We start from the raw sequence: 13,243 nt of genomic DNA on the forward strand, positions 1-13,243 counted from the left end.
CCCAATAACAATAAAAAAGTCTCATTTCTGACCATGCTTAGGGCTGGTCTGCATGCAGAACTTGCTTCAGCAAAACTAGGTCTCTTGGGGGGGAGGTGTGGGGTGTGTGAAAAATTCCCCCCCACCCCACCCTCCGAGACGTAGCTATGCCAAGCTAACCCCCAGTGCAGACAGAGCTGGAGGGATGGAAGAATTTTTCTGTTGACCGAGCTACTGCCTCTCGGGGAGGTGGATTATCTCCAGTGTTGAAAGAACCCCTCCCAGTGCTATAGTGAGTATTTACATTGAAGTGCTGCCGCGGGGTTTTAAGCACAGACCTACACTTAGAATATAGAATTGATGTGTGGGAGGGTGGAGAATACCTGATCTTGAAGGGTTAGGGGCTGTGGGGATGGGGGGAGCGAGACTTTTCTTTGGTTTAGACTGAAATATTTTCAACGCCTCATGACCCTACTGCTGGCCTTTCCTGATCTTCTGGGACAGTTGTGATCCACCCATTGAAAATCCCTCGTCTAGAGCAGGGGTCTCAAACTCAAATGACCATGAGAGCCACATGAGGACTAGTACATTGGCCCGAGGGCTGCATTACTGACATCTTTCCCCCCTGCCACCCTCAGCCCTGCCCCCATTCCACCCCTTCCATGAGGCCTGCCCCTTCCCTGCCCCCATTCCAACCCCTTCCCCAAAATCCCCACCCCAGCTTTGCCCCCTGGGGGTGCAGGAGGGGGATTGGGGGGGCTCAGGGCAGGGAGTTGGGGTGTGGGATGCAGGAGGGATGAGGGGTACAGCAGGGGGGCAGAGTGCAGCGGGGGCTCAGGGCAGTGGGTTGGGATGCAGGAGGGGTGCGGGATGAGGCAGGGGGCTCAGGGCAGGGGACTTGGGGGGCAGGGCCTGGCCCAGCGCATACTGGGGGCAGGGCACGCTCCCTGTCCTGCCCTGCCCTCACGCTGCTCCGGGAAGAGGCTGGATTGTGGGGAAGGGGGGGCGGAGGGGCTGTTTCTGTTGCTTCAGGCACCGCCCCCAGCAGCTCCCATTGGCCACGGTTCTCCGTTCCCGGCCAATAGGAGCTGCTGGGGGCGCTGCCTGAAGCAACAGCAACACACAGCCCCTCCGTCCCCCCCCTTCCCCACGTTCCAGCCTCTTCCCAGTGTGGCACAGGACAGGCGGGCAGGGAGCCTGCCCTGCCCCCGGTGCATGTCCGGCCGGAGCTGCTCTAGGTAAACACTGGGGGAGGGCTGGGGGGCTGCGAGGGGCTCGCAGGCCCCAGAAAATAACCCCCTGGGCCGCGTGTTTGAGACCCCTGGTCTAGAGCATGACAAGCATCCCCTGGAGTTGTTCTGAATAATCCACAGGTGTTGTCACATCCTGGCAAACGTCTCCCCTCTGCCAGCGGGAAGTGGAACACAATGAACGGGTGGCATCTTCCAGCAGATCCCAACACCTCGGAGGCTCTGCTCCAGAGAGCAGTGGGGAACAGGGAACTCCGGAGCACGTGGAAGTTGGTTCTTTTTAAGCTATGATCTAAGCTTTTGTCTACACAAGAAAACTGCCCTGGTTTAACTTAAGGCGTTGTCTGAAACAGGCCGTTAAATTGCTGCAGACCTCTCTGTGGACGCTTCTATTTCAGTTTAAGAGCCACTTATTTTGCTTTAGCTTAAGTCAGGTTTAAGTTAAGTGCAAAACTTAAACAGAAACTAAGGCCTAGTCTACACAGTAAAGTTATAGGGGCAGGAATGTGACGCCTCCTCCCCCAGCAACATAGTGATGTTGACAAAAACCCTAGTGTAAATGCGGCTACATCCTGCAGGGAGGTGGCCTTTCTACACTAGAAAGTGAGGTTGATGTAAGCCACTGTGCACCAACCTAGCTGTGTGTGTCTAGGCTCAAACTGTCTCCTGCTTCCATGAAGGCAATTCTGGAAAACCACCTTCCCTACTGGCATTGCACTGTGGTCGACCTATAGCAGTCAACCCAGTAGGAGAGCTGACCCTTACAGTCCTCCAGCAGCTGTCCCACAATACCAAACAGTGGCTGCTCTGGTCACAGTTGTGAACTCCGTGACCCAGCCTACAGAGACTGGAAACAACTTCCCATCCCTTTAAAACCCCCCACATATTTTTGAAATGCTTTTTCCTGATTGCGCAGCTTGCCTTTGTTGCGTGCAATTGCCCAATGGAGTATGCTGGCCACATGCTCCAAACACTGATCTAGAGCAGACTGGAGCTGTTGGAGCTCCTGGGCCTGGGGGGAGAAGAGGCGGTGGATCTCTATGAAGATTGCCTGGGGGATGCAGCCAGAGGGGTACAACGGGGATCAGTAGAGGTGCCGGCTGGAAGCGAAGGAACTGCAGTGGGCAGACCCCGTGGCCAGGGAGGCCAGCAATCGACCAGGTGCTGAGCCACAGACCTGCAGCTCTTACAGTGAGCTGCCTGCTCTATATGCAACCACCGTAAATACCTCAGAGGAGCCTGAGACAGACCCCCGCTGTGGGAGGAAGAGGGGGAGACCTAGTGGCAGGGCAGCTTTGCTGTGAGCCAGCACCTGTTTGAGACGCTGCCACAGTCTAGCCCAGGAGTTCTCAAACTGGGGGGACCTTTCTGGTGGTCGCGAGGTTATTGCATGGGGGGTTGCGAGCTCTCAGCCTCCACCCCAAACTCCGCTTTCCCTCCAGCATTTATAATGGTGTTAATTATATACTGTAGATGGGGGGGTCGCACTCAGAGGCTTGCTATGTGAAAGGGTCACCAGTACAAAAGTTTGAGAACCGCGGGTCTAGAAGATACACACAATAAACAAACAGGCACGCACGCAAGCAAGCTTTGAAGTGTGTGCACCTCTGAACGTACTGATGAATCTCATGCCCACCAGGTACACATTTCAAGCTGTTAGCAGATAATGGTTTAAAGATTTGACACACTAAAATGGGAAGAAAATGAAAATCTGTATGAGACTACATTTCAGAACACAAGGAAGTATTTGAAAGTTTAAAAAAAACAAAAACAGGAGAAAAGGATGAAGTTGAGTGTATGTGCTGCAAATTGTGTGGCCCAATTATTAAATGTACAGTAAAAACGGTGCTATCTGGCCCTGTACCAACCAGAAAGCCCTATAAACCAGCATTTAAAATTTTCATAGAAAGTCCGGTTTATGCTCTGGTTGATGCAGGACTGGTAGGCTCCCTACTTGGCTCCGTGTGGCTCCCTGGAAACGGCCATCTGTCCCTGCTGCTCCTAGGCAGAGGCGTGGCTAGGTGGCTCTGCGTGCTGCCTCCGCCCCCAGGTGCCGCTCCTGCAACTCCCATTGGCCGGGAACCGTGGCCAATGGGAGCTGCGGAGCCAGCACTTAAGCTGGGGCAGGGGCAGCCTGCAGACCCGTTTGCAGCATGTCCACTTAGGAGCAACAAGGACAGGTCACTGCTTGCAGGAAGCCGCCCAAGCTGATCGCCCCCCAGATCCGGCACCCCAAAACCCCTCCCACACCCCTACCCCCTCCCATACCCAAACTCCCTCCCAGAGCCCACATCCAGCATCCCCTCCTGCGCCGCCCCACCCAGCCCCGCCCCACACCCAAACTCCCTCCCAGAGTCTGCGTCCTGCATCTCCTCCCGTGCCCTAACCCCCAGCCCTGCACTCCCTTCCCGCACCCAAACTCCCTCCCTCCCTTTTAGTTAACTGGAATTTTTCACTTACTGGCATCCCCCATACTCCTAACATGCTGGATAAAAAAGATTTTACTGTAAATATTTATAGGCTAATAGTTCTAAGTCTACAATAGTAAACTCTTTCTTCAAATGATAACTTTTATTTGGGGATCAGAGATATATTATTTTCTTAAACTCAGAGGTGGCCTTGTGCTTTAGTTCTGCAGCAAACCACATTGATTAATGGAATTTAAAGCAGTAATCTACTGAATACTCCCCATCTTTCAGACCACCAAAATAAACTCCGATGTTTACCCATAAAAATTATTAGAACTTTTTGTTGTTGTTGTTGTTGTGGTAATAAACACTGATCAATTCCCAGGAAAAAATAAATAAAAACTGAAAACGAAGGGCCCTCGTCCACCAGTGATAACAATGTCCACAGTACCCGGGAGGTGAGCCCCATTGTCCCCCTCACCACAAGTAATATTGTAGCAATCAACACACCTTGTAGGGACACACAGAGAAGAAAAACTGATTTTTTGCAACCACTGACTACCTCCACCTTTCTCTGAATCAGGCTGATTGGAGCTGGCTAATGGAAACCAATGGGCCCAGTCCTATTTAACATATTCATAAACGATCGGGAAAAAGGGGTAAACAGTGAGGTGGCAAAATTTGCAGATGATACAAAACTACTCAAGATAGTTAAGTCCCAGGTAGACTGCAAAGAGCTACAAAAGGATCTCACAAAACTGGGTGACTGGGCAACAAAATGGCAGATGAAATTTAATGTTGATAAATGCAAAGTAATGCACATTGGAAAACATAGTCCTAACTATACATATACAATGGTGGGGTCTAAATTAGCTGTTACCACTCAAGAATGAGATCTTGGAGTCATTGTGGATAGTTCTCTGAAATCATCCACTCAATGTGCAGCGGCAGTCAAAAAAGCAAACAGAATGTTGGGAATCATCAAGAAAGGGATAGATAATAAGACAGAAAATATCATATTGCCTCTATATAAATCCCTGGGACACCCACAGGTTGAATACTGCATGCAGATGTGGTTGCCCCATCTCAAAAAAGATATATTGCAATTGGAAAAGGTTCAGAAAAGGACAACAAGAATGATTAGGTGTATAGACCTGAATGAGGAGAGATTAATAAGAATGGGACTTTTCAGCTTGGAAAAGAGGCGACTAAGGGGGGATATGATAGAGGTCTATAAAATCATGAGTGGTATAGAGACAGTAAATAAGGAAGTGTTATTTACTCCTCATAATACAAGAACAAGGGGGCACCAAATTAAATCAGTAGGTAGCAAACAAACACAAGAAAGTATTTTTTCACGCAATGCACTGTCAACCTCTGGAACTCCTTGCCAGAGGGTGTTGTGAAGGCCAATACTATAACAGGGTTCAAAAGGGAGCTAGATAGATTCATGGAAGATAGGTCCATCAATGGCTACTAGCCAGGATGGGCAGGAATGGTGTCCTTAGCCTCTGTTTGCCAGAAGCTGGGATTGGGTGACAGGGCATGGATCACTTGATGATAACCTGTCTGTTCATTGACTTTGGGGCACCTGCCATTGGCCACTGTCGGAAGACAGGATACTGGGCTTGATGGACCTTTGGTCTGACCCAGTATGGCTGTTCTTATGTTCTTAACCTGCCAATTTATTCCTCCATGCCTATAAAGTCTGCCCATAAATCTGTGACCTGATTGCACTGGTCTATATAGCATCTGTGCATATGACGTACTTCATATGTTACATTACATGATGATGGTTCAGCAGGATCAAAATGTTTTGAGGTCACCGAATGGAATATGTTTGGACTTTCTGTTCTACCGATAACATTTCCCAAATGTCAGGATTCCTGGGGGAGGGAAATGCTGTTTCTCCTGCTCTCCTGGTGAAACTGTTGCTGCCACCTGGAACTTCAGTTTGCGCTGCCTGGCTCAGACCTGCTCATGTGGCCCGGAATAGAGACAGGGCCAGAGCCTGGGGGGGGGGAGGGGAGCCTTTCCCCAGCACCCAGCCTCAGGCCGCCCTGGCACACTAAGACCAGGCGGCAGGGTGCGGCGCTGGGCCACAAGGGGCAGGGAGTGGGGCTGGGCTTGGGAAGGGGGTAGGGTGACCAGATGTCCTGATTTTATAGGGACAGTCCTGATCTGGGGGGCTTTTTCTTACATAGGTACCTATTACCCCCTACCCCCTGACACGACTTTTCACACTTGCTATCTGGTCATCCTAGAAGGGGGGACCATGGGGTGGGGAGTGAGCTGGGCCGGGCCACAGGGGTTGGGAGGAAGGCTGGCTTGGGTGATGCAGGAGGGAGAGATGACCTGGCCAGACGGGTTCCTGGCCACAGGGGAGGTGTGGGGGGGGATCAGCCTGGGGGCAGGGACGGGGGTGGGGGGGGGACCTTGGGCCGTGGGGAGGAGGCTGGGTGCAGGACACGGGTGGGGGGTGAGCTGGGCTGGGGGCAGGGCGGGGGGGGCAGGTTTCTCCCAGCAGCCTCTCTGATTTGGGGGGGGCCTCAGTCCCTGGGTGCAGCCCCGCCCCCATCAGCGCCGAGCGGGGGTCGCGTTCTTTGGGCCAGTCGAGCAGAGTGTGGCCTCCGTCACCATGGCAACCTGAGAGTCCTGGCGGGGGGAGGGGAGGGCCTTGGGGCGGGGACTAAGTTCACGGGGGCGAGGTTAAGGGCCCCCACCGGTAGCCAATCAGGGCGGAGCTGTAGGTGTGCTAGCCAGTCAGGTCACAGGGTTGACTATATTATTGGTTGACGACACCGTACCGGCATCCAATCAGTACGTGGGGGCGGGGTGCACGGGGCGGTGGGCGTGGGCCGGGAGCCAATGGGGGCACAGAGGGCGGGGCCTCACCTGCAGGCGGTGAGCGGGGCCGGGTGGGGCTCAGTCAGGCAGCGGCATCTCGCAGAGCTCCGTGGGTAGCTGGGTGCGCGGCGATGGCTGGGCCCGGGGCGTGGGGCCGGCTCCACTTACTGCTCCTCAGCGTCAGCTCCTGTGAGTGCCGCGCCGGGGCGGGGGCCGGGGCGGTGAGGCGGGCGAGGGGAAAGCAGTGAGACAAGCAGGCGGGCGGGTGGAGGAAGGGGTGGGGCAGTGAGGGGGGAGGGGAGAGAGGAGGGGGGGTAGGGGCTGTGAGGGGGGAGGGGAGAGAGGAGGGGGGGTGGGGCTGTGAGGGAGGAGGGGGGGTGGGGCTGTGAGGGGGAGGGGAGAGAGGGGGGGGTAGGGGCTGTGAGGGGGGGGGGAGGGTACAGGAAGGGGCCAGGGGCAGTGAGGCCGGGGCAGGAGGCAATTCAGGAGCTTCACTTTTCATCCCGCTGGGGGTGTCTGCCTGGGGTGGTCCTGGTGGTGGTGGTACATGAAGCTGTGTCTGTCTCTCTCTGAGGTGTTGGGACCCCAGGACCCTGGGGCTGCCCATGGCTCCTTTGCTCCGGGGTCTCGCTCCTTGCTTCGCAGATCATTCGTTTTGTTGCTGAGTCTCCTTTTCTCAGCTGAGTCCCCACCCTGCATTGACCCCTATTCCCTTTGGGGTTTGAGGATTGTGCTAAACATTTGGTGCTTTGAGTTTGAACCTCTGTAAAGCCCTCGCCAGGGCCCTTCTGGGCAGATTAAAGGCCTGGGAGGGTGGATTTTGGCGATGCTTCATTCTGAATTTTTGCTTGGTCTGAATTGGGGGAAGAAGTTTCTTTCCTTGTGAGTTAAACACCGTTTGTAAAATGCTGATGATTCCTTATCAGACGCATACAGGGGCCTGTGCAGCCATACTGATTGCAGGAGGCTCTATTTTCACAGTGCTCACAGTTGGAGATCCAGTTAAGTCACAAATCATAGATGCTACTAAACAAATCTTGTTTCCTGTATTAACAAGAACACCTCAAACTCAGGAAAATGGAAGCACTCTAGAAATCCAGTTTGGTTTTCACCATTGAGGTTATTCACTTCTTGCACTTAAACAATGAAAATTAGTTGTATTTTTTGGGGTAGCCTGTCTGTCATTGTACCAGTGTTTTCAGGCACTCTGAATGTTTGGATTGCAAATACTGCTGGGAAAGCTTTGTTTATTTAAAGCTGTTCCCTTTGTGCTGCTTTTGATGATGTATAAGAGCAGCCCGAATGTTGTAAAGTTTCATTTGCTTTCTGTAACTTTACAATCAGGAATATCAAGTCTGTGGTCCCTGTCCTTGCTGGAGGATGAGAGAACTGGAGTCTTTTCAACCCAAAAGGGTCTCTGAATCTTCTAGAAAGAGCTATTCACTCAAATCTATCAGGTTTTGCTTTAATTAGGTGTTAAGTAATTTTGAAAGTGCCCAAGCTATTAGAGGTGGGCCAGACAGAAAATTGGGGAGCTGTGCCCCCCCTTGCTGTGAGGCCCAGCCTCCAGCCAGGTCTGAAACTGGAGCTGGGCAGTGTGGGGCATTGGCTGCTTGCAGCTGGCAGGAGCTGCCTGGGTGTGGGGACCTGGCTCCAGGGCCTGCAGAGCCCTCTGGGGGCAGGTTCCAGGAGCCCAGGCTAGAGTGGGTCAGTCCAGGCTGCTGTGGAGAGCTCCAGCTCTTCACCTACCCTGGGCATCATGTCCCAGCTAGTGGGGGCACAGGCCGGGGGCTACTCTCAGGCCCTGCATTGGCCTTAATTCTCCAATGCCGCTGGAGCTGAATGCCGGGCCAGCAGCCTCTGCTCTCCCTTCAGAGCTGGGTGGCCGGAGAACAGCAGCTGGTGGGGGAGAGGGCTAAGGCAAATTTTGGGGTGGCTATAGGCCCTGCAAGGTGCCTCCCCTCCCCTGAAGTGCTGCTCCTGGTCTAGGATGGAGTTGGCAGAAACGAATTCCAGCCAGGGATTGTAGATCATCTATTCAATGAGATTAGAGATAAAAGCGGGAGAGGTGATGGTATGGTAATGGAGGGAGAAGGGTGGGTATTTTTAAGACGGGTGAGTCTCACTAAGGCATGTTTGTATTGTGAGAGGAAAGAGCCGGTGAAGAGTAAAGGAGGGGATGAGAGTGGGTGTGAGGCATGTGGGATGGAGTCAGTGAGGCAAGTGGAGGTGCTGGAGAAAAGAAAAGAAACTTCTGTCTGTGATCAGGGAGAAGGAGGAAAGAGAGTTGTGAGGTGGAGGGGAAGGTAAAGAAAAAGCAAGCAGATGGGAGAGGGATGGTCATGTGAGGATTTTGTTTTTTCCTGGGAAGAAATTGATAAGATCCCATGTCAAGAGAGAAGCAGAGATGCAGGAGGAGAGGAAGGTTTAAGGATCAAGTCAAAGGGTAGGGCTACACTGCTGGGAAAAAAGGTGTAGTCTTAATTCAGGTTCACTAATTTGGGTTTAAATAACAATGAAGATGCAGTAATCTGTCTTTTAGCTTGGGTTAGCAGTGCAAGTTCATCTGAGGCTGCCCTATAGACTTTAACTCCAGATGTTAACACGATGCTGTGTAGCTGTTTTCACTGCTATTTTATCCTAAACTAGCTAACCTGAGTTAAGAACACACTTCTAGTTTGCAGTGTAGACATACCCAAAAGTGGTGAAAAGGCAGCTGGGATTGGAGGCATGGGATTCATTTAAGATGGAGTAGCAGAGTGGTTCATGTAGGAAGATGGTAGAACAGGAGAGAATGAATTTGTAGTGCATGCAATTAGCCTGGTCATAGCGGTTTTGCCAGGAACACACCACAATGCAAGAACAGGAGTGGAGGAAGCAGATGTTGGGGGGGAGGGAGGGGGGAGCAAGGTGTGTGTGTGTGGAGGGGGGAGGAGGAGGAGAAGAGGGAAGCTGGCAGGGCGGACCTTCAGATGGGAGGGGGTGAAAAAAGTCAAGGGTGGATAAGTGAAGAATGGAGGGAATTAACTATTCCAGAGGAGAGGGATGAGACATCACCAAGTTAATGAACTGGATGGAAGTCATGGAAAACAATCAGCTTCCTTTCAATAGCTCTGGTTGATATCAAAATCCGGTTAATTCTCTAGTGAGTCAGTGAGTTTGTTCAGCAAAATCTAATCTCTCTCATGTTTAAAAAAAAAAAAAAAAAAAATACAAAACCCATTATTAAAACACAAATCAATTCAAGCCTTTTTTGTGCATTGTTTCTTCTTTACAATCAAACATATATTTTTCCCCTTTTGCAGGTCACTTAAACATAAACCCTGCCTGTTTCCATTTGATTTCTAAAAATCAATGGACATTTGTGATTTTTAGTTTTTAAAACTTACTTTTTAAAGAAAAACAAACCATTTGTGCTTGTTTAATTTCTGGGTCAAAGCTGACCTGCCAGCATCCTTTTTAAGGTAGTCTCTATTTCCATTAAAAAAAATCTTGCTTTTCAGTCTTATGTAATGTTACATGTATGTAAATTTGACTTTGAATGCATGTGTAGCTCCTGCAATCGGGGTTTGGCTTTTGCCCCTCCTTTTTTACTTCCAGATGGTCGTCTTGATGAAGTCAGGCAAATTGACCACTTCTGTGTTCCAAAACCTCCCAGTACCTTTTAACCATCCCTCTTGATTAAATCATGGGGGCTTGCTGTCTCCTTTGCACATGATGCAGGTTTAATGACATTCTTATGATGTATGAGCACTGGTTCCTCCTCTGCATTAATTACATGCTAGTGATAATGGGTTATTAATAAACCTGCGTGTCTGCTTTTCCCATCAAGCTTTCTCCCATGTTTGCCCTTTACTCGTGAGAAGAAATCCTCATCAAAATTTGCAGTCACCGCCTTATGTCTTTTAAATCCATCCTTAGTCTATCTTTGTGAAACCTATTTATCACTACCATGTGACGATGGCTAGACTAGTGATCACTCGTGGATACTAAGATCACTGTTACAACTAACCTAACATCCCTTCTTCCTCCCTCCTGTCTGTTCCCAAGTCAAATCTTTTGTCTTAGACTGTGAGCCTTCTGGGTAAGAGACTATCAGATTTGTTTAAACAACAAGGAGTCCGGTGGTACCTTAAAGACTAACAGATTTGTTTGTACCTTGCCTAGGACAGTGCCTAATTCCTGATAGAGGTGCTTATAACAAATGCAGACTTCAGAAGGCTCCAGTCTGTCCACACAAAGAATCAATACTAATGTAAAGTCTCAAAATTAAGATGTTTCTTTAAGTGGGTTAAAAAGCACTTAAAGTAATTTTTCCTGTTTTCCTATGAAATGTATCTGCAGATTTAATCTCTTTAAAACATTAATAATAAGGGCAATATGCTTGACTGTTAATGTTAGAGGTATCAAAAGGGGTTGTCTCAATAGTGAAGACAGAGGGCAGGAGTTTCAAAAGGATGTAAGAACCTCTGGAGAAACCAGTGGTCTAGACTAAACAAGTCTTGATGGGATCCTGTTAGGACAGAGATCTTACTTTTCGCTCCCTGAGCCTTTAAAATCCCCAGCAGGAGCGTGCCTCTTTCATAAACTTACCCTGCCACAGGCTTTTGGTTTGACCTTGGGAAATCACTTAATCTACCCTGTGCCTCAGTTCACCATCTGTAAAATGAGGATAGTTATCTGCCTTCATAGCAGTGTGAGGTTAAAATCCATTGGTGGTTGTGAGGAGCTCAGCTATAACTACCTAGATCTGCTTTTGCTCTATGGGATGTTGGTGTTCCGGGGTGTGGATTAGTGAGACACTTCTTGTAGTGAATCTGGGTTCATACATAAAAACAAACCTCTGTAGCTCAGATTGGAGAAATGAGCACCACACTGCTGATGTGGCTGTGGCTGAGAGGCAATCCTAAATCCCAGTTTGCCTTTGGAAACTGAAAACTCGGTTATCTCACTTACACCCTGGTGCAACCGTGCTGGTGTAATAATCGATTAATGGATTTTAACCTGCTGCTGAAGGCGGCCAACCTGTGTCTGCACCACGCCTCTGGTGTTGGAAAAGAGGTGATCAGTCCCAGGGGCTATTCCTGTGGGATTTTCCTTTTTCAGTGTAAGGGAAGTGAGGTATGCTGATATGGCAAAGCAAATCGAATCCCCTGTTGCAGTGTTGAGGGCTCTTAGGTTTCATCATTCCAGATGACATGAGCCCCCTTGAGTTCCATTTCAGCTGAATGTTCTTAATGTTGAACGGTTGAGATGTTAATTTTGGATTCAGCATTCCATGCTGGATGCTGGAACAGCTGGCCAGTGTGGAATTCTAGCATGGAGATTTCAAGCAATTTGGGACTGCATGGCAGAGGAAGAATGTTCCTCTTTGTAAGCGAGATCTTGACAATTAGCTTGTTGAAAGGAACTGCTTTCAGAGCTCTAGGAACTAGAAGATACCATTCCGGGGTCGGCAACCTTTCAGAAGTGGAGTGCCGGGTCTTCATTTATCCACTCTAATTCGAGGTTTTGCGTGCCAGTAATACAGTTTAACGTTTTTAGAAGGTCTCTTTATACAAACCTATAATATATAAGTAAACTGTTGTTGTATGTAAAGTAAATAAGGTTTTTAAAATGTTTAAGGAGCTTCATTTAAAATTAAATTAAAATGCAGAGCCCCCTGGACTGGTGGCCAGGACCCAGCAGTGGGAGTGCCACTGAAAATCGGCTCGTGTGCTGCCTTCGGCACGCGTGCCATTGGTTGCCTACCCCTGGATTAGACCATTGTTCCTGTGGCCAATACTCAGTCCAGGGGGGATACTCAGAACTCAGTTTGTAGGCTGGTGAGGGCATAATGATATGTTTGGGGGACAGGTTCAAGGGCTTTGAGTTGACAACATCTGGTCACCCAAATAAGGGTTTGGCAGGGAGTTGAACAGTGTGTGGCCTTGTCTACACTAGCCTTCTTTGCAACTTTTACGTGGGGGCAGGGCCAGATTAACCTTTTGTGGGGGTGCCCCCTCCATGGAGGCAATTGAGCATGGCATGGGCCAGGGAGGTCAGTCCCCAGAGCGAGGGGCCAGCCAGGGGCAATGGGGCGTGCCATGGCGGGGGCAGCCCCGCTCCACCCAGCCCAATGTGAGGGCACTATTTACAAACCAGCAGTTGCCAGACACACTGTGGCCTGCTGGCCCTGTGCTGCCAGCATGCCCCTTCCTGTCGGGGGCAGGTCCATGCTGTGCCACACAGCTCCCCTGCCCAACAACACCCCCATAACTCCCTTTGCCCAGCGCCCCCCAGACCTCTGCCATGCCCATCGCCTCCCTGACCTCTGCCACAAATGCACAGCATACTGCACAAAACCACCCTGCCCAGCGCCCCCACAGCCCCACCACAACTGCCCAGCACCCCACACAGAACCCCCACTCCCTAGTGCCCCAACACACACACCTTCCCTGCCCCCTCACAGCCTAGCTCCCCTCCCCCCGAGACCCACTCCCCCATGTTCTGCCTCCCAGCCGCACTCCCAGGCCCTGCTGGGAGGGAAGTGTATGAGCCGGCAGCGCAGCCAGGGCTGGTCCCGGGGCAGGGAATCGCTTTGCTCTGGCCCAGCCCTTTGGGAGTGATGCAGTCAGCCCGGCCAGGGCTTGCCCCAGCCAGGCTCCCTCAGGACCCACTTGCCTGGAGGGGCCCAACCAAGCCCCACACACTGTCCTCTTCTTCCCCGCCCCCCCTCCCCCCAACCTGGCCAAAACTGGCCAGCCTTCTGCACCAGTC

General features: G+C 50.9%; 1 protein-coding gene across 1 annotated transcript in view; it reads left to right on the plus strand.

The window, feature by feature from the left end:
* The first annotated feature begins 6,530 nt into the window (after positions 1-6,530).
* Positions 6,531-13,243, plus strand: part of F11R (F11 receptor) — a 66,080-nt gene continuing 59,367 nt past the window's right edge. Inside the window, exon 1 of the mRNA XM_054010977.1 lies at positions 6,531-6,673. Coding sequence (XP_053866952.1) covers positions 6,616-6,673 — 58 coding nt within the window. The 5' untranslated portion in view covers positions 6,531-6,615. The remainder of the gene's footprint in view (positions 6,674-13,243) is intronic.

The sequence above is a fragment of the Malaclemys terrapin genome, chromosome 21 (assembly GCF_027887155.1).
Source record: "Malaclemys terrapin pileata isolate rMalTer1 chromosome 21, rMalTer1.hap1, whole genome shotgun sequence".
In the NCBI taxonomy this organism is placed as follows: domain Eukaryota; kingdom Metazoa; phylum Chordata; order Testudines; family Emydidae; genus Malaclemys; species Malaclemys terrapin.